General features: G+C 41.2%; 1 protein-coding gene and 1 long non-coding RNA gene across 5 annotated transcripts in view; both read left to right on the forward strand.

Moving 5' to 3' along the window:
• The window catches only part of Sardh (Sarcosine dehydrogenase), a 199428-nt gene that overhangs the window by 589 nt on the left and 173667 nt on the right, over positions 1-25172 (forward strand). For 3 of the 4 annotated variants that reach the window (XM_072285140.1, XM_072285141.1, XM_072285143.1), the window contains exons 2-6: positions 3141-3342; positions 4413-4526; positions 12643-12821; positions 21544-21723; positions 21798-21921. In XM_072285140.1, coding sequence (XP_072141241.1) covers positions 3165-3342; positions 4413-4526; positions 12643-12821; positions 21544-21723; positions 21798-21921 — 775 coding nt within the window. In that variant the 5' untranslated portion in view covers positions 3141-3164. Of the gene's footprint in view, positions 1-24; positions 94-3140; positions 3343-4412; positions 4527-12642; positions 12822-21543; positions 21724-21797; positions 21922-25172 lie in introns of all 4 variants that reach the window. The other variant, XM_072285142.1, reaches the window with a different exon arrangement.
• On the forward strand, positions 12830-18599 carry LOC129380972 (uncharacterized). Its single transcript, XR_008609203.1, has 2 exons — positions 12830-16035; positions 16150-18599. It is a non-coding gene; the product is annotated as an uncharacterized lncRNA (long non-coding RNA).

Below are 25172 nucleotides of genomic sequence, written 5' to 3' on the forward strand. Positions count from 1 at the left end.
TTCCCGTGCTCCTTTGCCTTTTAGGCGGCGAGTTCGGTTGGTTTTCAAACGGGGGTGGCCGTCCAGCTTTCGCTGTAGCGAGCAAAGGGACCAGTTAAGTGAAACATCTGCTCACATTTTAAAGCGAAGTTTTCTTGGCTCCTACCCCCAGCTTTGTGCGGACTTTGTGTGTTTGGCTGAGTAAGCCACGGGCACGATGTGTGTCATTGCGAGGATTTTAATGTGGTATGGCAACCAGATTTGTACATTACAAATTAATGTAACTAATTACTTGTAGTCTGTGACTTGTAGTCAGTTACAATTTTGGTAGTTTTGTAATTGATCGCTTATTTTTTTTTTTACTCTAATTTTTAGTCTCCAATTGCATATGTTTACATTATTGACGGAACGAACGGTAATAGGCGACGCAGCTTTCCAGAGCACTTCATGGTAAACTACATCTGAACGCCTGTCGCCGTGCCCAACTCGAGCGCTCAGTTGTTTCCTCATCTTCACGCTACACCGCTTGTTTGATGATTTCAATCGCCGCTGCAGTAGTTCGATAGCGATGACCACTTCAGACGTTAATGTTACGAAATCGCCTATAGATTATTTTTTAGCTTTTCATTTATCCTACGGGGAGCGCCTTCTCCGAGCTGCAGCAACAATGAAGCGCTGCACTTCATTCACCCTGAGGACCCAGACGCGAGCATCGCGGCGTAATCGTGTGCGCAGGGTGTTCGTAATTTACAACACCACCCTTCCCTCCAGCGCGCACATCAAACGACTCTTCAGTGTCGCTGCTGATGCCTTCACAACAAAACGAAGGAATATGGCATTCTAAAATTTTGAAACGCAATCGTTAGTGAAGCCAACGTGTGAAAGGCTGCAGTGGGCGCACTGAAAGAGCCAGCGCAGGCCGTTCTGTTCACTGTACTTGCGCAGTGTTACCAAAGTAATAATAATCTTTATTTCCATCGGGATGATGGAGGAGGTTGTGGGTAAAAGCTGCTCGTAAACGGCAGCTTGACAAAGGCCCACAGCCCCCTTCTACAGGGCAACAACAGCAAAGCAAGGAAAGACACACACAAGTATGCATATAATCTCTTCGCAATTTAGCAGAGCCAAAAATAACAGGATCATTTCATAAATGAAATAGAAACAAAGAAAATAGAACAACAATCAATACAATAAGTGCAGAGGGTATAAAGCTGTACAATAAACACAGGATTAAGTATACACATTATAGGAATACAGGTGAAGTTACTAGGAATGTGTGCAGTGAATCTGTCGTAATTCACGTTTAGATATTTCAAGTAGGTCAGTCCCGGATTTTTTGCAGTTGTTTAATAGAGTTGGAAGTGTGAAGGATAATTTTTCCATTGTGTAATTGGTTCGAGGAGCTGGTACAATCCATTCCTCTTTATGACGGGTAGTGTAAAACACGGTGCTCTTTTTCAGTAATGACAATTCATGCAGATATTTAAGATGATTTTTTAGTTCGCGCTGGAATGCAAGTGTCAGCTTATAATTTAAAAGTTGCAGGAAAGTAACGTAAAAGTAATTCATTACCTTTTTGTAAGTTCCTTGATTACTTTAGCGGGCAGTATCTGGTAACTGCAAATAATTACGTTTTTGAATGAAGTAATTGAGTAATCTGTACCATTTTTCCTATAACGGGTGCAACTTTGTAAAATTAATACGAGACGACCATGGAGGCATATGCCGGAGCATCCACACATCTCGTAGCATTAACCAACATAGCTAGCCAATAAACTTGTACCCCCAGCAGCATATCTCTGCTGCAATACAAGAATCTTGGGAGTGGCTATTGGTTCATTATGAATCCATGCAAAGGAAAGACTAGGACTGAAGGACACTCATCAGGACATGGTCAGCGCCGACTTACAACTGAATGCTTATTCATTTGAAAAGAACCTTTATATATGTGTGCACCACAGAATCACAGGATTACGAGAAACCTGCAAAAGACTCAACCTCCTCTTCCATCAGTGATAGTGGTGCATCAGCTTCCTTTTAACAATGAAATATGTTTCTATGATTTCACGTTATTGGTTATACCATGCCAGATTTAAAAGCTTGGTTTTCTGAGGAAGTGGAATGCATTTGCACTGTTTATAATGAAAAGCAAGACGCACTCCTGATGGGTTCTTCACGGCTAGCTTGTGTTCTCGCACACACAGATTGCAGTGTCTTCTCATGTGGCCGATATAGCTCTTTCCATAACTTCGCAGAATCTTCTAAACTACTTCACTTGTGCTGAAGCAGCGTTAATGACACAGGACACAGAAAAGGGGATGGGACACACGCAGTGCTGTGTGTCCCATCCTTTTTTCTGTTTCCTCTGTTGTTAGCGCTGTTTTAAACATTTTCACTTGTGCACTTAGTGAACTGAATTGCATGCTTTAGTCCACAGAGCTTATGCACAATTTTTTTTTCATTGTTACACAAACCCTTGACAATTTGCATTGTGCGGAAATGACCACATTTACTATGTATTTGCTAACTATCTTCTTTACATTGTGTGAGACTTTATATATACTTGTAGCTTCTTTCTTTCTACTACCTTAGGCGACTTTTCTTTTGTCTTCTCTTTCAACCGCTTTAAAAGGCTTTCATACAAAATCAAAATTAGGCCACAAGAATAACATGCACATAAACACTTGATGTGCTTGCTAAGGTTGCCATTGAAGTGCTGACACAATTTATTTAGTGCTAACTTCAGACAATTAATTGCTACACCTCTTTTTACCAGTTTAGAGTGCGAGCTTGTAAAAGGTAAAATGCTGTTTCCTGACCTAGGTTTGTACTCCCAACAAACTTGCTCTTCACTGAAAACAAGCTTTAGATGAAGAAACTGGGTACTTTCATTAGTTGGCATTTCCCAAGTGAATTTCAACCCTCAGAAGAATTTCTGAAGACATTGAGGATCTCGTCCACTACATTAGCAAGGCTTTGTTCAGATTTTCCTTTTGATGATGTCTAAATAATCATCTACCAACCTGAACACATTAACAAGTGTTTCTGAAAGGCTCATCTGAATGATCTTGTCCATGCAGCTGTCACTTGACTAGACAATCCTCCTCCAATGGTTTCATGCCCAATTCTTATTTACTGTGCATTAATTGCTTGTAATGCAGGGGCTGTGAAGTGTCAATGCGAAAATGGCCTACCTAAGAAAAATGCCTGCTACCAAGATGCTAAAGCATATTGGCCCTCGGTTCCTTGGGTTGAGATACCACTCTTCAAATATAACAAGTTCCGTGCCTTACGAAACCCTTAAAAACAAGAAAGTTGACTCTCCTACCGCAGTGCCTTCTTCAGCAGATGTTGTCATTATTGGTAAGGCTGTGTACTATGCATTTTCCATGTTTCATGTGCATATAGTCGCACTGAACAATATCAGATATGTTAATCTTACTCCAGACTGAATGGTGACAGAAAATTGCTGTTGACTTTTAGAAATGAACAAATTATTGTGTCTCAATGCAGCTCTTTGGCTGCTCATCTTTCATGACATGTGGCTAAAAATAAGCAGCAGCTACTGATGGAACCGTATGAATTGTGTACTGAACTTATTTCTGACACTTCTTTTTTTTGTTTGTTTGTTTGGTTGTTCGTTTGCAAGTTTAATGGCGACTCATGTTGCATGCAGGGTGAAAAAGCCTAATTGCGGAGAAGAAATTGGCCTAATTGGATAATACTGTTTCATTCTAATGTGCAACAATTTAAAAGCTTTGGTAAAGCCAACAAAAAGTAAAAATAAATGAAAGAAAACTGCTGTTACAACTTGGTAATTGGCCGAATAATTTAGCTTGATTTAGCTCATTGATTTATTTACTCATTCCCTTGGCATTAAGAATTCAGGGCTGGGTACTCTTGCCCATTCCACATTGCCAAGGTTAATGACGTTAAATGCCTATGACCTTTCATTAAAAAAGATTGTCTAATAAAGTCTGCCATCCAGTGATACGAGGCAGATTAAGCCACCTGTATACATATAATGAGGAGTTCAAAAATTATGCTGTACCTGGCCTTGCTGCATGTAGACTACAGTATGTGTTTCTTGCTACAATTTGCTGATTGCACTTGCATAAAACTAGTTTGTAATATGCAGTCAACACCATGAGCACCAGGCACAAGTTTGTATTCTGCTGATGTGTCATCCATCTCGAATATCTTAAGTTGGTTGCATAGCCATGTATTTTTGGTTGTGTCCATGAATGCGCCAACAACGGATGCATATGCGATCTGTAGTGCATTTGTGCATACCAAGCTGAAGAAATTCTGTGTAAACTTTTAGGATTTTGGCCATAGCAAACCATTGTTCATACAAGATCCAGGCACTTTCACTATTATTCTGCTCTTTTCTCATGTGAATGACACCTTTCTTTCTTTTTGAACACATTTAGGTGGTGGTATCATTGGCTGCAGCACACTTTATCATCTCACGAAGATGGGCTGCAGTAATGTTGTACTGCTTGAGAAGGACCATTTGACTGCTGGAACAACATGGCATACAGCAGGTTTGTTTGTTTCTTTGTGCTCTTAGGTTAAAGGTTAAAGAGCCCCTCACCAGGCTTCACAGGAAATTTCAGTTATATGCTGGAAGTTGCAGGCTGTCGTCCAGGGAGAGTTCTACCACAAAAATGTTTTTAAAAAGGTTTACAAATAGTGGGGGGACATACAAGCCAATGAAATGTTGCAACATGATGGTGTAAAGAGGTTGCCTACCGTTTCCATACCATAGCAAAGGCTCTCTCCCATTGCCTTGACCAACGTTCACAAGCAACATTCCGTCCCTGCCTTCTCCCTGAGTATCGGTGCCAAAGGCCCATGTGAGATTTGCATTGCAACCCCATCCTCCTTTCCTCTTTTTTCTATCTGTGCGGTGCATCTCTGGTGGAAGGTTCTTGCACATCCTCCATTTTATGGAAATTTCAGAGTTGTTCAAATTTTTCCGGCTATTTGTGCGCTGCATGCGCAACCCACTATGTCGAGGTGACAGCTGTGACGTCTCCGCTAGTGAGGAGACTGACTGCACTAAGAAAAATGGCGTGAACACTTCAGTTTTCTGCTGTCTCTTGTGCTAAATTATGGGGTTTTACATGCCAAAACCACTTTCTGATTATGAGGCGCGCCGTAGTGGAGGACTCCAGAAATTTCGACCACCTGGGGTTCTTTAACGTGCACCTAAATCCAAGCACACGGGTGTTTTCGCGTTTTGCCCCCATCGAAATGCGGCCGCCGCGGCCGGGATTTGATCCCGCGACCTCGTGCTCAGCAGCCCAACACCATAGCCACTGAGGAACCACGGCGGGTCTGTCTCTTGTGCTGTGTATGGGTGTAACATTTTGTAGAGCTGGTAGTCACTGCGTGATTTACACACTGCACTTGCTTGTTTGCAATGCCCAAACTTGGTGAGCTGCCCTTTAAAGGGGTCTCATCGCACTTTTAAACGAAGTTATCAAAATTTCTTAGGTATGCAAGGGTACCACCCCATTAACTTCTTCATGCAAGAATTTTTCAAAATATTTGTTCTTACAAAAATAGCTGCACATTGTTGCCACCATTGCGGGCTGATTCCATGAGAGGTCAACAAAGGTCCAAAAATTAATGTTTTAGATTCCATTGGATATTTTATATTTTATGTGCATATCACTCAGTAGCATGAAAGTGAATGTGGCTTCTTTGCCAAATGAATATTTTAGGAGGAAAAACATACCGAAATTCTTCAGTGTGAAGGCACTTGTTTCATGCACAAGCCATTCTCGCAAATTCACAACAATGTGAAATACAGTATATTACGGCTACAAAAAACTACGTTATTATGTGCAAAACGTACACATAAAGAAGAGTCAGCTAGCATTGTTTGAGGCTTCTGTGCAAAACAGAAGTGTTTTAGAAAAATTCCTTAATTTGCTACATTTTTCAAAAGTTGCTATATTTACAAATCCATGTAGCCTTTCGAAATTTGGTGGGCTGTGGGACTTTAACCTATTCAACATTTGTGCTGAATATTCTTGCTGTATCACAGGTTACCATCTCTACAGTTAGCCTCAAATGTCAAGTTTTAAAGAAAATGAACACTGTTTAAAAATCAAAATAAAGAAGAGCATAGTAAATTTTTCTCAATATCTCATAAACTGCTCCTCACAGGCACTTGAAAAAGAATATTAAAAAACATGTTACATTAGTTTGTTTGTAATGACAATATTGGTGGTAGAAATGAGAACTTTGCCGGAATGCAGCAAGGTACTAAGAAAAAGGAACATGGGGTAAAACGAATGTGCATGAGGCACTGACTTGCCTAAACTTGACCATGATTGCAATAGAAAGGCAGTTTTGGTAAACTAGAATTATGATTTCAAGCACACCGTTCTGAAATGTCTGACTTTCTGACATAAAATCATGGATTGATGCCTCTCTTTGGCCATCATTCGCACCCATATTTTGTTCGCACTTTCAGATGCCGCTGCTGTAAAAAACGTCTCTTTTGAACGAGTTGGTAGAGTGTAGCAGAATGGGGAGTGGGTTCACGGTGGCAGACGGAGCAAGGGAAGTAAAATATGTTGAAAGTTTGTGGCAGTACGGCCGCCGCCTTAATCAGAAGAAGCTATGTGCACTCCGGTTGTTTCGGATGCGTTTTTTCTGCCGTCTGCTTAACAGCTGCCTTCTGCTCCCCCGTTTCAAAAGCGATGATTTAGTTTATGGTGTTGCAGGTATAGGTGGTGTCCAAATTAATGCTCCAGCGACGGTGCTCTCTGTGTAACACAATCTAATCTCGAACATCATGCTCTTGCTGATTGCATCTGCCGGAAGCAATTGAGGAGCTGGTAATACGTCTTAGGTAATATCCTTTAGACACCACCTGTAGGTGATGGTACCATTATCTTAAACATTATAAAAGATTAACCTGAGGGCAGAGCTCGTTATGAACATGATGTGGATTAACTACGGCGTCAATCTAGTACACCTTAATTTTTGCCTCCACTTCATGCAGGAAGGCGCTCTCAGTTTTACGTCTGCTAGTATCAGGTTTGAACGACCTCAAAACAGAAGACAATCAACTTTTGTGCTGAGGGTTCTGCGCACATCCCACAGTCATACTTCATCATAGATGAACGCTAACAGTGTTTGCAGTGATTTGAGCTGTGAGTAGAGCTGTGATGGCTCACCGTTACCCCGGTGATAGAGTTTTTTTATGCAGATTACTTGAAGGTGTGCAAAAAGAAAATACTGTTCTAAAAAAATTTTCGCAAGTTTGGAGACATTGATTTATCTACATTGCAGAAGCTCTTGCCTTAAGCTGTCCGCCATGCATAGGATGACGACCAGATATGCCAAATTGCTTCCGATGACTAAAAGAAAGGCTCTGTTCTTTTGATGCCTCCTCTGCTGAAACAGCTGATGAATATGTACCGGAAGAAGACGAACATGGAGGTAGAAAACAGTGCCTACACCCACTTGAAACTTTGCCTCACGTGCATCAGCAGTAGTCGCATTCACGATGAAAAAGCAAACTCAAATCGGTGGCGCTGCGAGGTCCAAATCTTGCTCCATAGAGTGCAACCGCTATTTGGACCCCTGAGATACCAAATGTGGCGTATGCACCCAATGGTTCACCAACTTTAAAGAAGCCTATGAGACATGCTTTTCGTACCAAGAGCGAATGTGCTTGTTGACTCTGCTGCCAAGCCAACTGGAGCGCTGCAAAGTACAAGCTCTCATTCCAAATTTGTCAGCCTATATGATATACAAATCCCGACACTGGCGTGAGAAGCATGGAATATGGTCAGCACCAGACGCCCATGGGAGAACATGGTTGAACCCAACAGACATGCAGACCGGTGTGGAATATTGTACCAAAGACGAGCATGGTTGTTCTCGGCAGAGCTCAATAAGATCTAGTATCTGTTTCGACTGACAGGAACAAAGAGTATGCTGCCAAGAGGTTCATGACACACTCAGTATGAGAGACCTATCGTCTCTTTGACTAAGCAAATATGATACATCTATTGGGCTCTCAAAGTTTTATTCCCTCCGGCCAAAATGGGTTCTTCTTGCTCCACATTAAAAAGTGAGCCTTTGCATGTATTGCGCCAACGCCACACACTGTGTTTCCGCACTAGAAGAGCTCATTGAAGGTGCCTACATAATTAACCAGCTCAAAGAACTGTGTCTTTGCACCTCGCCCACGACTGATTGTCTCCCGAGTGATTGTGATTATTGTGCCAAAGAGGATGCTTTAGCTACTACAACTTTGGGGAATCCCTGAAGAGGCAGAGGTAAACTATGCTGTATGGGAAAAGTGGCAACCCTCGTTGAAAAGACAATACAGGCTACTGCCTTTCTGCAGGAGCTTGGCATATGGCTTGTCAGGTGGATCACCCATGAATGCATAAGGGGCATTTAAGCATCCGCGATACACGACACCAAATGGACAGATCCTGTGTCTTCCACTTTGACTTTGCCGAGAATTGGACAGCTGTTGTACTGAATGAGTTACAGTCATATGATTGGCACAAAAAACAGCTCTCGCTATTTACGTGTGTCATCATGAGTAGAGGATCTACTCAAAGTTTTGCTGTCATCAGTGATGACGTATGTCATGATGCTGCACACGTTTGCTTTGCACTGGAAAAAATCTATGAGTGCATGGAGAAAGAACTTCAGCCTGACACACATGTTACATATGTGTCTGACAGCACAAGTAGCCATTTGAAAAACAAGTACATGTATCAGCTTTACGAGCTGTCACAGAAGGAGCATGCGTCAACGTAGTGGCTTTTTCGGCCACAGGACATCGCAAGAACGCTTGTGATGGTGTTGGTGGCTTAATAAAGCTCCATGCCCCACTCTACAATCTTAGAGCAGCCAGCACTACAGTCATTCAGTCAGCCTCTTAAATGGTGGCGCAAATGACTGCAACACTAAAAAACTTAAAACTGCTCTATGCAGATGCGGATAATGTAGAGAACTTTTGCAGCCTCAAAAAGAACCAGTGGAAATCTTTGCCACATGTTCCAGGCATACGGTCATGGCACATCCAGTTAAGCGAGCCTGACACCACCACTTTCGATCGCGTTGTGTTAGTGTCTCGCACTGCTGCAGGTAATTGGAAAAGGATCAAGCCTATCTGAGCGCATACATCGGCTATGCTCAAAGTGCCTTGTTCCCTCTCCCTGCCTCCATGCTGGAGCACTTCAATGCAGCATATCTGGATCATCAACAAGTGTACACTGACGGGTCAGTAAGTCAACAGGCAAGCAACTGGATTCACTTCATTAGAACTGATTGATCTGGCCCTCTGGATGAGTTGGTCTTTTTGAAAAATGCAGAAAGAGCTGCCATTACTGCAGCGGTTCGTAAACTGAGGACGTGTTCTCCTCAGCATGCTATCATCCTTTCGCATTTGTCAGCGGTGCTCCGACAACTGTCCCGTGCATTGTATACCAGCAAGTTTGGCTGAGAGTCATTGATGTTAGTTAAGGAGCTCAGCAATAGTTATTTCAATCTGTTTTATTGGGTACCATCACATGTTGAACTTGCACGCAATGAAGCAGCAAATAAAAATAAGAGTGCCGATGAATTGTCCCTTATGTAAAGATAACGCACTTCTGAGCGTGTTTAACATCACCTCACGATCCAGGTGTAGTTCGAGAAATTCACCATGCGGAAACTATATGCTGTTTCATAGAGTAAGAACTAGCTCTGCGAACACCACAGCTTGTGCCTTCAAGGTTCAACAAGCTTCTCTGCTCTGCACTGACTGTGACAAAATTGGCGATGCGGATCAGTTCATCGTGTCCTGCCAAAACTTGAATGAAGAGAGAAAGGCTGTACTTGAGGCTTTGCATAGAAGGCAATTTCCTCGTGAGTGCATGGAACTGGTAGTGTTTCCCAAAAGACCCAAGTTTCTGAGAGAGGAAGTGTCGGGCTTCTTTCCAGCTTTTCTAAGGAACTGTGAACTTTCTGAGAGGTGGTGATCCTAAGGGACTGTGAACTTTTCATTAAGTAATAATCTGACAGTTTCTTTTTTTATTTTTCTAAAGAGGCAGTAAAATGAGCAATCGCTGGCACTATCTGCCAGCTAACCCTGCCCTAACCAATACCATTGCCATCCCCACCACCGCATGTCAAGTTATATAATGACATTTCTGACGGAGCCATGACCAGTACGACATATTTCGAGACATTTACCTGCCGTACATTCTGTTACCTGTGTACATGCACGGGGAGTTCGCCATTAATTTTGTAGCACACAAAGAAATACAAACCTACATAATCAGAATGAACAAATTATCCATGCTGCAAGCAATGCACACTGGCTGTTAAATAACATGAGCCATGTAAAGGTTATGTCGGCGTTTCTTTATTCACATTCAAGCTAATGAGTATTGTACTAAATGCACTTTTATGCATAAGTATTAATCATAAGGCCAGAACTGCCTTTCTTTTGTAATCATGGTCAAGTTTAGGCAAGTCGGAGCCTTATGCACATTCTTTTTACTCCGATGTTCCTTTTTCTTAGCGCCTTGCTGCATTCTGGTGAAACTCATTTCTACCACCTATATTGTCATTACAAACAAAATAATTCAACATGTTTTTTTAATATGCTTTTTCAAGTGCCTGTGAACAGTTGTTTACGAGATTTTGAGAAAAATTTATGATGGGCTCTTTTTAATCTGATTTTTTAAATAGCATTCATTTTCGTCAAAACTTCACATTTGAGGCGAATTGTAAAAATTGTAATTTGGGATACAGCAAGAATATTCCGCACAATTGTTGAATAGGTTAAGGTCTCACAGCCCACCAAATTTCAGAAGGCTACATGCATTGGTTTAGTTGACAAAAACTTGGAAATATAACAACTTTTGAAAAGTGTAGCAAATTAAGGAATTATTCTAGTACACTTTCGTTTTGCACGGAAACCTCAAACAATGCTAGCTGACTTTTCTTTACATGCACGTTTTACACACAAAAATGCATTCTTTGTAGCCGTAATACATTGTATTTCACATTGGTCATGAATGTGCGAGAATGCCTTGTGCATAAAATAGGTGCCTCCATACTGAAGAATTTCGGTATTCTTTTCCTCCTAAAATATTCATTTGGCAAAGAAGCCCCCTTAACTTCTGTGCTACCGAATGATATGGGCATAAGATATGAAATATTCACTGGAATCTAAAATATGAATTTTAGGACCTGTGTTTATCTCTCGTGGAATCACCCTGACGTGGCAGGGACGTGCTTCCAAATGTGTATCATCTTATCTGGGACTGTCGCAGCTTGGGGGACGTGCCCTGGCGACATGTCCAGCTCGATCCTCTCTTTCGAAGAGTGGATCTGGCTGCCTGCCGCCGTTGCGCGTGAGTGTGTCGAGAACCTGTGATCCTTCACCCTGGAGACCGGCATTCACCGCGAGTCATGAACTCTTGCCTGCCCTTATAGTGCTTATTTTCCCCAAATAGGCCTTAAGCACCATCCTCTTTCAATCAAAATTTACTGATTCATTACCCTTTATGTCTTTCCCTTCCCTTTCATCTTCCCTAGCATGCTGGAAATTGTGCTGATTCTCTGCTAGTGAGGGCACTGCTGTGTCTTGTAGCCAGTCATCGTGCTGCAGTGTTAGTTTTTGTTGTGTCCTTTTTGTCCAACTCATGCAGATAGTGAGCACGGCACCACGCTTCTCTTGTTTGGTTGTCTTTGCTGCCGTGCCTTGTGTCCTTTTTGATTGCCTGCTTTCTTCACTGGTGTGCACACTCACAGCATTTGAAGGTGTTCAGAATACGGAATAATTTGTGTGTACCTTTGACACAAAGGATTGTGAGGATCTCAAACAGCTGCAGGAGAGAACAGGGCTAGGATAATGTAACAATTCCATTCTAGTTCTTTTTCTTCTCATGCTTCATCAGTGGGCCAAGCAGCACTCTGCCTACATTATCACTCTGATTCGCAATTTGTGATTGTCAATTGATAAGGAAAAACATAGAGATGAGTGAAAGCAATCATTCAAACATGCTGTACCTGGGCACATTTTCAGAACATGTCGGATTTTCTGCTGTGTGTGGTGGTGCACTAACCGGCTTGGGTGTTCACAGAGATACAGTATAATGTGGGGGTTGGTTTACTTACATTATTGGGAAAGTTAGTTGGTTTATTTACCTTATTCTGAACATAGGTTGGATTATTTGCCTTACTCTGGAAGTATCACTAGGCATTTTTAGTGGCCAATATATCACAAAACATCTTGCTATATATGCAACATCTGGCTGAGGCATGCCAGTACATGTTTTCCTCTACTATCATTGCTACAATGTATTTTGTCTGTTTCAAGTAAATATCAGAAGAGTACTGGCTTGTTGCAGACTGCAGGTGGGCTAACTTTCAGTGTTGTGGGTAACTTTCAGTTTCTTTAAGCCGGGAGCTCAGTCACGGGTGGGTTGTCTTTTGGGGTTGGTTGTCTTTCGGGGTTGGGGTATTTCTTGGGATTTTACAGTATATCAATTTAGACTGCTTGTGAAATTGTGTGCTACTTGGTTGACACTGGCTTGCTAAAAAACCAACAAACCAAAAAAGAATTTGTTGCCTCTAAGTTATGGGTATTTGTGTCACTCAACTACTTTCTACTTGTGACAGGGCTTATATGGAGGCTGCGACCAAACGACACCGACATTCAGATATTAAATCACACCCGACATCTCCTTATGAATGTCTTAGAAGCAGAGACTGGTGTTCATCCTGGATTTATTAACAATGGTGGCCTTTTTATTGCTAATTCAAAAGAGCGCCTCGACGAGTACAAGCGGCTGATGACGGTGAGTGATTTGCTCTTTGTGATGTCGCAAGCATGCTGGTGGTTGTTATTTTTTAATGATAAAAATGAGTGGGAAGTAAGCATTACTACTGGTATTTTGAAATGACCTGGAAGGTACTGTCACTAAACAGAAGAGCAAGGGGCTCGATATTTTAGTGAAGCGACAACTATTAGGAGCCAACATAAATTGAAGCCAATGAAATATAGATTGAAGAGAACTAAATCCTAAATGGACTGCTCAATTAACTCATATCAGGGTTAAACTTGTTGTAATGTTCACACTATTACTTAAGAAAAATAGAAGTGGAATAAAAGACGACTTTGTCACTGCAGGGAGCCGAATCTGGGAGCCACCCACATGATCTATGACATGAGCTATAGCAATGACTGTCCTCCTGTTCACTCTCTTGGGTATTTATGTACACATATGCATAACCTATCCCTGGGAATGTTGGCCAGCACCACCTGTGGCTGTTGCAGTAGATGTAGAACATCCATTCAACCACAGGAATCATGTAGTGTGTGTGTATATATATATATATATATATATGGTACTGATACAAAACTTTTGTCTCTCCTTTTTGCTTTATTTCTGCTAGATAACTTCCGACTCCGTAATCATGGTAGCAGGTCTCAAGTTCTCAGATGCACAGCGAATCACGAATTACACAATCCTTTACTGTGAACAATTCAATATGCATGCCAAGTGGGGCGCGGCTCTGAACTCACCAAGCGGGACTCCTCCATACATTACGAAAATGGGAAGTGGTGGTTATGCAGCTTCACAAACCGCTGACACATGGATTGGTGAACCTAGTGTCATCCTGGTGCAGTGGGATAATAAGGGAGCGAAAATAAAGAAGGACATTCCACATTCCAAAAGTATCAACAGAGGACAAGACTTAGTCTATTTTGAACATGAAGAAGCACAGAATGAAGGACAAAAGAATGGCTCAGTCAGTGCACGCTTGGTGTTTGGCAACACAGTATGGCTTGTGACCACTGCACTGGGCTGATTGATGTGCATATCAGCTGTGCGTGATACGATGTGACTGCCACCTCCGATTTCTGTGATGTGTACGTGGAGGAGTCCTGCTCAAGATATCTGGCACCATAAAGTCGTGCTTTGCTTGGCACATATTTTGAACAGGTTGCATTTAAAGATAATATAATTAGTGGTTTTGTGTGCATTTGAGGAAGTCAGGCTCCACACCATAGTTACATTCAGCAGCTAATAACTTTTAAAAAATTGAGATATACAAGTTTTTTTTGTAGTACCCATTCAGGAGCAGGCAACTAGCCAATACCTGAAAGCGCCAAGGCTGCTTGAGTCCAAGCCCTTTATCAAGAATATAAAGATTGGTGTAAAATAAACTTTCATGTCTAAATATTTTGACAGTTCAAATAGGGAAATAATACATTTTCTCTTATACTTTCCTTGGCTTCACTCTCTATTGGCCTTGTATGGCTGTTAGACCATTAAATGTGGCATTAGACAAGACCCACAATCAAAGTGCTACTTTCACCTGAAAAAGTGCTAATGTGCCACTGCTGTAATCTGGAGACTAGTCTGCCATTGTGCTAAGTTTGTTAAACACTAAATACGCCTATCTGTTGTGCAGTAGATATGACATGCCAAGTGTTCAATGAAAATTAAAGTTCTAGTTGCTCGCACTAAAAAGAAAAACAGAGAGAAAGACATTGGATAGAAGTAGAGCAGTTAATAAGAAAATAAGCAGTGTTGGGTTGGTAAAGGAAACCATATGTTAAATAAGTAGCATGTATGTTTGTAAAGCTTCCTATATTTAAAGAGCACAGACTTGGAAGTAGTAGCATGCCCCATACACTCTCAAGTTCCAGCGATCGCCACAGGGGGCGAAAAATCAAACGCGGCGTATTCCAGCATGAGCGCGCAAGTGTACTTACTGTAATTTGGTCGCATACTGTAATTTGTATTTTTTCTGCTAGGGGCGCTCAACGCGGCTAAATACTTGATCTATAAATGTACATATAGTAACTGTCAAACATAGTTAACGTGTAATTTTTGCAGAATAAAGAGACTATTGTTTTTATTAGACTTACATTATTAAAGCCTGCGCTTTATTACTTGAATGAAGGTTTTGAGACCTCACTGATGCGTGATAAGCAGCGGCCCACTGGTATCGATTGCAGTCCGGGCCGTTTATCGATTCAAATTGTACGGCGGTTAAATTTGTGAATGGGGTGGTTGTTTCCTTTGAGCAACAGCACGCAGGTTCGTTTTAATTGGACAACAATAATATCTCAGCCAGTTTATGCGTCCGACATTCGGTAGCTGCTACCAGGCGAACATGTTTAAAGACGGGGAATTTTATCAGCTGCGGCATTTCACTGGCGTAATGGCTACATGCACGGGTTCCGTCCACAGTGATCTGCCCTGTCTGGCCGCGTAATGACGGGTTGCTTGAAACAAAATGTGCTAGCTAGCGTGAAAACTCGTCGCTGGAACCGAGCACAGTCCACTGTCTGGAAACTACCCAAGAAAACGGATTAACCTTGCAGCCTCTGGGTGTGTGCACCGGTGAGTAAAAAAACACTGCTTCGCATTTTAAACTTTAAATTTCAGTGGGTGCGAGACAGATAAAACAGATTCCTGTACTCTTTTTTTTTTTTCACAGTGGAAAATCATAATAAAGTTATTGCTCTTCAAAGGCAAATCAAACAAGGCTCTTGTTATTTTGTCACATTGCTAAAATTCCTAACACAGAGTACAATATGAAAATAAATAGTTTTGGCTGTGTCTGCATGAATGACACACTGCGATAAATTCCGAGCACATTAGTGTAAGTGTACTTCCGGTGATACAGTTGGACTAATATAATTTGATACGTAATAAAATTACTGTGTTTATTGCCTAGTAACTGGCAAAACATTTAATCGAGGCTTCACTAAGCACAGCCCGCACAAGGACACCATTGAACGAAATGTACACTCAAAACAGTGTTGTGTGCGTGTGTGTGTGTGCTTTTCTGTCGTGGAGTGTTTTGTGCGCTGTTCTTAGTCATACATGAATCACAAACTCACCCACACTTCCACCATAGTAATTGAGGCTGTTTCTTCTTTTGCCTCCAGCCTCCAGTTTGCTGCTAATATTTGATCACCCCTTTGGACTCTATTGTCTCTGGACATACAAGTCAACAGTGAATGTGTCACCACAGAGTCAGAATCCTCGCACGGTATGTTTCTGAACACTTCAACTAGAACCGTGATTTGTTCATTTATTGGACAAACTTTTGTTTCACCGTCCTTTGCTTGCATGTTTGTCATGGCTTCATGATTTCTCTTTTCAGGAAGAAGGACAAAAGAGAGATTATTGCTTTGCAAGCTGCCCACGCCAAGGCATAAGAAGCTCAACGGTCACCATAATGACAAGTCCTCTTGAACTACGTGCCTCACCATGAAATGTTTGCAAGTTTATCAGACAGAGGGCTGTGAGCCCTATCAGGAAAGCAGCAGTCTACAGTTTTGTATCGTACCGAGCGGAAATGCTAAAATTTGACATACAAGCTTGCTTGATTTTAAGGGCGTTTTATGGCAATCGGAGAAGTAACAAGTTGAGTCACAACTTGTTTGTTTTCTCGTCATGCAGCAAGCTCCCACTTGGTGATGCACAAACTCTGTCATCTGCTATTTGCTAATCAGATTGACGGGCATTACAACCAAGTATCACATGCTGCATCATAGCGTTAATTTGTTACATGAAACTGCAAAGAACTTTAAAGCCTTCGAAACCACTCAGTGCAATTTTGAGGAAATGATGCTTCATGTTCACTGAAACTCTGGCAGTCACTTATCACTTTATTATTCTATTTTTTATTTAAAGTACGCTCAGGGCCGTATGCCATTAAAGAGGGGAGTGGTTACAAAGCAGTAGAGTAAAAGAAACGAACAAGAGCAGTGAGTTCTGGTAATACAATGATTCTCCTGATTATACAATGTTAGCTAATGTTTTGCTAAAAAAAGCTTGTTGTCGGTGATGGCTACGATACTTGAGGGAAGGTGGTTCCATTCCTGAGATGTATGGGGGATCAAAGATTGAAAGAAAGACTTCGTGTAGCAAGAATCAATCCCTGCATTACTTCGATGATCGAGGCAGTTTGAAATGTACTTGAGGCCGCGGTATGAAGTCGTCGTGAAGTGTGGTATGACGGAAAATTTTATGAAATAGCGAAACATGGTGACTGTGGCAATTAGCTTGGGGAATAAGTGCTGGTTAGTTTCATTAAGGTTATACTCGCAATATGGTTATAATTAGAAAGAATGAAACGAGCAGAGTTATTTTGTACTAGTTTTAAGTGAAGTAGTAAGACTAACGCGACTGGGATCCCATATTGGAGATGCATATTCAAGTTTTGAGTGTATCAGCATCTTGTAAAGGTGTAGTTTTAAAGTAGACAGTGCTTTGGAAAAGTTGCACTGTAAGTACCCGAGCAGGTGAATAGCATTGTTAATGACATACTCTATATTGGTCCAATTTAAATTATTTGTTATGTGCACACCAATATATTTATAGGACATGACAAATCTAAGTGAACATTGTTAAGATGGTAAGTGATAGGGTTAGAACTAGATTGGGATATTGCATTTTTCATTTGTTAACTACAAAAGGCTCATGTACAGTTTGCATGAAATCAGTGACTAGGCTAGCCCTGCACCGTAAGAGATGCCTAGAACAGGCAACATCACACAACTGGCCTACTCCACACTTTTCAAACATGACAAACCAATAAAAATCAATTTTTCTTTTTCTTCAAACAGCAGATGACATACCTGAGGACAGTGTATTCACAAAAAGTTTTTGAAACATACTTGAAGTCTGGCTTCAGCCAATCATTCAGCCAATCAGTAGTGGACAATCAAACATTCAGCCAATCAACCATGGATGAGCAAGGGAAGCCTCAGCGTGGGAACTTATCTTCGTCACTGCCCTCACAAATATGTTTGATTGTTGAAACGTTGGCTACAGGCTGAGGCTTCCCTTGCCCACCTCTGTTACTCAACTGACGTGTTCATCTCCTTGTAACCTTCTTGCATTATTTGAACACGCAAACCGAGATGTTTTTTAATATGAAACCGTAAATTGCATTTTACAAGGATCCGTGAGCTATAATTGGCCATACTTATATGTTTATTTAGTGTCCTTGTTTATACACAATATTTGCAGAGGTCCTTGTAAGCACTGTCGTTTCCATTATGTTCCTCGCCTTCCTATGAGTATTCCACTTGCGTCAAAGCCTTTCCTGCTGCACCTGAACACTAAATGTGCAGCAGAAATATCAATAACACAGAATATGTGCTCTAAAATTTAGCACAACACTTTTTTTGTCTACACTTCGTGCCTATCGCCATTCTGTTATGAAAACAATGTGACATTGCAGCTCGAGCTTACCTTCCTGACAGTACATGTTTGCCAAGCACTTCTTATGTTTCTTTTTTTAATCTAGCTTAAATCGTCAAAGGCAGACAACATACGTATAGTATGAAACATGTCAAATAGCACTGTACGCAACACAAGCACGAGTGTAGCCGAGCACAATATCGTTGTCCTTGCTTTAGCGACGCCAAACACGTTGAGAAAACTTCGCTCGATTTCAGTTTTTAATTCCGTTAAATAGATTACTGTCTGTGTTTCTGTATGTTGTAAACTCAGTAACTGACAGCATTAGCTCCACCTGACCTGTACGAAAATTGTGGTCATGTACTGCTTCATTCACGATTGACAATAAACAATGTAAGCTTACTTGTCTGACGTGTTTTTTTGCCAGTTGAGGCCTCTCTGTCACCTGGCGATATAACAAAGGTATCGGTAGTCATATTAGAGTATTGTACACATGAACACCGCTCCGAAAGCAGTAGCAAAACGTCCAAAACCAGCGAGCAAGCAGCGCAACGAACCCCACCAGCCGCTACCGTAGCGGCAATATTGCTCACTACGTAATGATGATGCTATTAGTTTTGATTTTGCTAGTGCCATCTCTCAGTTGCATACTTTAGTTCACCACGCCACCGCTACTCTTATTTCTGTTGCACTGTGGAAGGTACAGTTTCCCTTCTCTAAGTTTATATAGGTGTTCTGTGGTAGTAGTACCTATAGTTGTCTCAAATTGTGCTTGTTTTAAGGCAGTGATTGACAGCAAAATTTTTTGGAGCTGGACAGCTAAGATTGCCTCTTAGCCAAAGTTCATAAGTGTGGTCACCATCATGCAAACAACCTTTTTTTTGGTAATAGAACAGTCTTCTCTAAATTCATATGGAAGGTAGCTGCCTGTGTTTAAAATAGACACATGTGATTTTTAGAAGTGAGATGCATACGCATGTCTAGATGCACAGTGGTTGGAACATGACAGATACAGCAAAAGCAGGACGAAATCTCAGTTTGTCTCTTTCAAAAATGACCGTTGTAGCTCCCTCTCAGTAATATCGGGCACCCCCAAGGGTCCGTCCTAGCACCTGTTTTGTTCCTAATATATTTTAACGACCTACCCAACCATGTATCTTCTCATATCCGTATGTTTGCCGACAATTGCGTCATCTGTCACACAATCACTAACCTTTCTGTTCAAAGTGTGCTCCAAAATGACCTTAACTGTATACAGGAGTGGTGCGATCTTTGACTAACGAAGCTTAATCCCACTAAATGCAAACTCATTTCATTTGAATGCCAGCCTAATCCTTTGCTTTTTTCTTACGTAATCTCTAACTCCACTGTTGAACAAGTCCAACACTATAAGTACTTTGGCGTCACCTTATCCTGCTATCTTTTCTGGCACGCACATGTCACCAAGGTCATATCATCAGCGAACAGATCTCTTGGTTTTTTAAAGTGTCATTTGTGTCACGCCCCACAGGGCATAAAACTTCTCGCGCATAAATCTCTAATCACATCTAAACTAGAATGTGCACCACCCATCTGGAGTCCACACCAGGTATACTTAATCAACGAATTAGAATCCGTGCAAAATTGTGCCACTAGGTTCATTCAGTCTTCATACTCATATGACATAAGTATATCATCCCTGAAATGCGAAACTGGTCTTCTAAATCTTTCTGTATGTTGCCACATTGCCAGCCTCTATTTGCTTCACAAGTTTTTTCACAGCTTCCTCAATCGATGCGCATATCCTACCGCACTAGCCATCCGTATTAAATTGCACGTTCACGTGTTCGCACTAGCACCTTCGCTGCCTCATTTTTTCTTCGTACAGCAGTGGACTGGAGTGGCCTTCCCCGAGACATTGCAGCCATTATGTGTCCATCAAGTTTTGTAGAGAAAGTCACAGCACACTGTTCCGCATAAAGACTACTTGTTTGTAACCTTTATTTGTTAGCCCAACCCTTATGTAATACCCCCTAAACGGGGGTCTTTAAGGTAATAAAGTGATGTGATGTGATATGGTGCAGTAAGAAGAAAGTTAATAGTTGCTTATTTAACTGCATTCATAATATCAAGAGTTGTCTTGAAGGTAAACACCAGTTTTAGCTGTTCATAAGCTGCCTAAGGCATGGAAGGATTTTAGTAATGTTACATGTGCAGTTCACTTAATTAACTACTATCAGGAATAACACAGTGCTGCTTGGTAGGATGCCTTAATAGCTGTGCCTAGAATTATTGAATCAAAACAAGGAATTAACACATACAAACATAATGAATGCAGTACTGCACTTATTCTTCTTCTGCCATTTCTGTAATGCTACTAAGTAGAGTTATCAGATCTCATGGCGAAACAGCACAGATGACAGTACAAGAAAGAAAGAAAGATGGAACAGCTGTCTTGTCCTGTTCTGTGTCGCATTCTTGCCTTATCATATGCACTGTTCATCAGGGTATTCACAAGCCAACTAGCCTAATTTCGAGCTCGTGCAGCTTATTGGGTATCATCATCAGTACAGCAAAATTTCACATCATTATACTCATTTGCTTTGTGATGAACAAAGAAAGCAGCAGCAATGGAGTTTGGCAAGCAGCAATTCAATAGGAGTCTGTGCAACTGGGTATAGAGCCAAGGAGAGAGGAACTGTAGGTAGGATGTAGGTAGGATCGAGCTACCAGTGCCAACTCATACTCCCTCTTGCTAAAAATGGGAAGAGTGCATGGAGTGAGATTGGCAGACATCTGGTGGCCTTTCTGACTCCCTCCTGTCACTGATGTTTGGAGTCATTGCAGGAAGGAGTGCAGCCAACTAGCATCATAGTTGCTTGCATAGATAAGCGTCCCAAGACAAAAGGCCACATGTCTCAATTGCCTCTACCTGCCCAATAATTAAGACTGAATTTCTTTTTTTTTTCTTCTGCAGTTTTACAGCAACACAATATTTAGTGTTTGGTACCTTGTCTATTTTTTCTGCTTGTTCCAAAAGCCCAATCTGGCCTGGTGACAAGGCTGGCAGTACCTGTAGAGTAAAATAAATATGTAAAAGACTGCATGTGGACAACTGTTTGGCAATGTGCTTTGCAGACAAATGTGCTGCAGGTTTGTGTTATCCTGTATGGAGAGATCAACTTGCATGGTTGGTCCTAAAATAGGCACCAGAGCTTGGGGAGTAAACACAAAGCAAAAGAAACTCAGTGCAATTTCAATCAACCCCAAGTTGTCTTCAAGATAGTGTGGTAAAGCTTTGCAAGCTTGGAGTGAAGCATGAACCTACTTTATCACTCTTCCCTCCCTCCTTTCTTTTTTTCAACAGATAGGCAAGGCCTTTGGTATAGAATCATATGTCCTTAGTCCAGAAGACACGAAGAAGTTGTACCCATTAATGAATGTTGATGACCTGTATGGAACTTTGTACAGCCCTGGCGATGGTACTGTTGACCCTGCTGGGTTCTGCACAGCCCTTACAAGGGCAGCCACTGCTACCGGAGCAAAGGTTAGGGTTCAAGCTGTATTTGCGGGTACTTTGTTCAAGTCTTCATCATCACCATACTTGCTTGCTTCCCACAGGTGATTGAGAAGTGCCCTGTGGTGGGAGTGGAAACAACTGTGGACGACTTTGGTACAAGGCGGGTGTCCGGAATCCAGACAGCAGCTGGAACAATAAAAACTAAAGCACTTGTCAACTGCACAGGTGGGAATTTTTTTTTAGATGTCTTACAAGTTCAAACCTGTATGTTTCAGTAGCGGCTGTCTAGGAAGGATGGCGGAACAGTCTAGATGAGGGTAGACTCAGAATGACTTAACAGCAGGAGGTTGTTTGTTACTTCTTTATGTATTTTTCTACACTTTCCTTCATCCTTTTGTTTCATCTGTCAGTCTTCTACTTTCTTCAGTAGCTTCCAACTTCACAATGACAAGCATTAAGTTTGTGTAGGTACCCTCTCCTGATGAAGAATGTGTGTTTAGATTGACGATGTGTAGGAATTCCGTTATGCACGCACTCCCTGATTGAGGTGTTATAGGTGGTTTGTAAAATGTGGCGGCCATGATGTGTTTCTGTCTCCGCAGTCACTTCTGGCACACTCAGTCCACAAAACCATAGCCTTTGAAATAGTTTCTGTTACTTGGAGGCAACTGTCACTTAGGCATGGATTTGGGTGCCATCTACTAAAAGTCAGCACAATCGTTTGGACTTTGGCAAGCAAATTTGTTGTTGTTTTTTTTCTCCTGTACTCATTGACATTTCCTAATTCTCACGTGCATCACATCCATGATAGATGCAGCAGTCCAATACATGTTATATCATGCCTTATAGCAAAGTCAGTAGAAAAGAAAGTTTACAGACAGGCAGAAAAATTACAAAGCGTAAAGATTGAACTTGGGGAATCTTTTAGTTCTTTGAATAAATAAGCAGTGAACATTCTTTCTTTCTTGTAAAAGACCAGGTTTCTTTTGTTTTGAATTTCTTAATAATTTTAACGCAGTGGTGATGGCGAAAAAAAAAAAACTAACGACATATTTATTTTTTGGCCCAAGGTCTGCGGACGAGGTTTTTGAAACATTGTACCATACTGCCCATATCTCAGAATGTACTACCATATTTCTCATAGCAATCTGGTCTTTCTGGGAACTACCTCAGAAACTTCTGAATGATATGCTTAAAACTCCTTACCAGGAATGTTATTGTTCAAACAGACAGCACTAACGCATGGAGAAAAAAAAATGAAGCATTTCACTAGGCAAGTCACTCTGGACTAGGTTCTTATGTGAGCTTCATGTGATAGGTGCATTTGACGTAATGTCTTGTAAATAAGTTGTTCAGGCACTGGGAACCTCACGGAAGACTCTGGTTCACTTTCCATCAAATGTTCACGTGAAGTTATGCACCAGTTTTAGAGGTCTAATCAGCTGCTTAAGGCATGGTGGGATTCAATGTGCACTCAACGTCAGTGAAACATATGGGGTATTTCACATAACTTGAACCAAGCTTAAAATGAAAGTGATACAACTTAGGTGATTGAAACCAATGGCATATTGTGTGTAGTACTAGTCCTGAGTTACTCAAGTATTTTTTTTAAACATGAGTACCGTATCTATTTGAGTATAGGGTGACCTTTTATTTTTGAATATGTTACCAAAAGTGTGCTGTTGACCTATATTCATGACCAAAGTCATAGACAAAGCTAGCAAAAGTACCAAACAGAGTTCCGCCATTGCACCCCCCATAGGGCCAGTCTGGAGATTATCCAGACAGGCTTTCAGAAATGCTGCACATCCGTCACTCTTCATGGCACCGAGGACGACATAGTTTGGGGGGCTGAGGGTGCCTGCAAAGAACCTGATGAGTACAACTTTTCTGACAGTTCCACCAACAGTGCAGCTTTAGTGAGATTTAGTAAATGAGCTTACGGTAAATGAAGGTGGGCCCTGTTCAAAATGTATCATATTTTTTTAAAGGTACAGGTCAGCCTATATTCAAATTATATTTCTTTATTCCTTCGCAAGTTCAATACATAGGGGTCGACCTAAATTCATGTTTGACCTATTTTCGGGTAAATGCGGTAGTTAGGTAATCAGAAAACTACAGTTGTGCAAAATTTAAATTTAAACATTTGTTTTAGGGTATAGGTTTGTTGGAAAAGCTTTAGCATGTGCTCAGAAACACCAAATGAAGTTTTTTTCATTATGGTATTTTTTAAGTAGTTCTTTTTTACCGAGCAGTGAAGAAAGACTTCAAAATACGGAGAAAATAACTGCACACTTGCAAGACTGGTTTGCAGTTCTGTCAATTGTTTTTCCAAGGAACCAAGGCCACATGTTCATTGTGAACAGAACCAATAAATCCCTGTGTCGATGCAGCAACACCAGCCCCTGTTGTGTTAGAAAATCCTTCATGGTCCAAAATGATCAATGATAGGCCGGTGCTAAAAGCAGATCAAAACACACCCGTAGCTTCTTTTACAATGCGCATGGGAGCTTTGTTCTTTGAAAACATGGTTGAGAGCACTACAAATGAGACGTGCAAGCATGCAGTTTCGTCTTCTTTTTTTCTTTTTCCACATTTCACTGGCTTTCTTTAGACCTGGAAAAAAAGACCCACATTAAAAATAACAACATAGAAACTACTTAACGACATGCTTTTAAATATCTTCTACAACTCCTTCAATCAAGCTTATGCCCTAAAATGAATATTTAAAATTTTGTATAATTGAACTTAATTATTAGTCAGTTAATCACGCTTCAGAAATACTCTGAGTAAACCTGGACGACTACATACTATAGTATATTGTTTGTCTCAATCGCGTTAGATGTACCAATTCTTTTTGAAGCATGGTTAAAGTTACGTGGAACACCCGGTACAAGCATTTGAGCCTGTGCGGAAGCATGAGGTATCAATAAAGCTGTGACTGGGGCTAGTTGGTATGGCATCGTTCTGCTTGCTGAGCTATACTATTATACAAAGGACAAAAAAGAGACAGACACACATGTGCGCAATAGTGAAGTTATTTGCAGATGCTGCTGCTGCCATTGAAAAAAGAGACTCACCAGCTTAAGAGGCTGACGGGTGCATTGCTGTCATTGATTTAGCCAAGTAAAATGCATGCTAGATATAATATTTGACTACAAAAGTTGTTACCTGAGTGGAAGATTTTTTATTTATTTTTAAGACTTCTGTACGTGGGAGGGGGGGGAGGGGTGATATAAAATGAAAATTGAATTAGACAAATACCGAAAGACTAGTGTTCAAGCCACATAGAAGATGCAGTAGATCATCACCTGCCAATGATCAACTCCCTGTGGTGCAGTAAAATAGAATAGCTTAACTAGCATAGTTAACCATAAGTCATCTGCAAGCAGTATATATATCTGGTTTTTGAGCCTTTCAGGCAATTCACTGAAAGAGAGCTGATAAAGTGGCAGTAGCATCAGAGGCAGTGATAT

Source organism: Dermacentor andersoni, chromosome 1, assembly GCF_023375885.2.
Source record: "Dermacentor andersoni chromosome 1, qqDerAnde1_hic_scaffold, whole genome shotgun sequence".
In the NCBI taxonomy this organism is placed as follows: Eukaryota; Metazoa; Arthropoda; class Arachnida; order Ixodida; family Ixodidae; genus Dermacentor; species Dermacentor andersoni.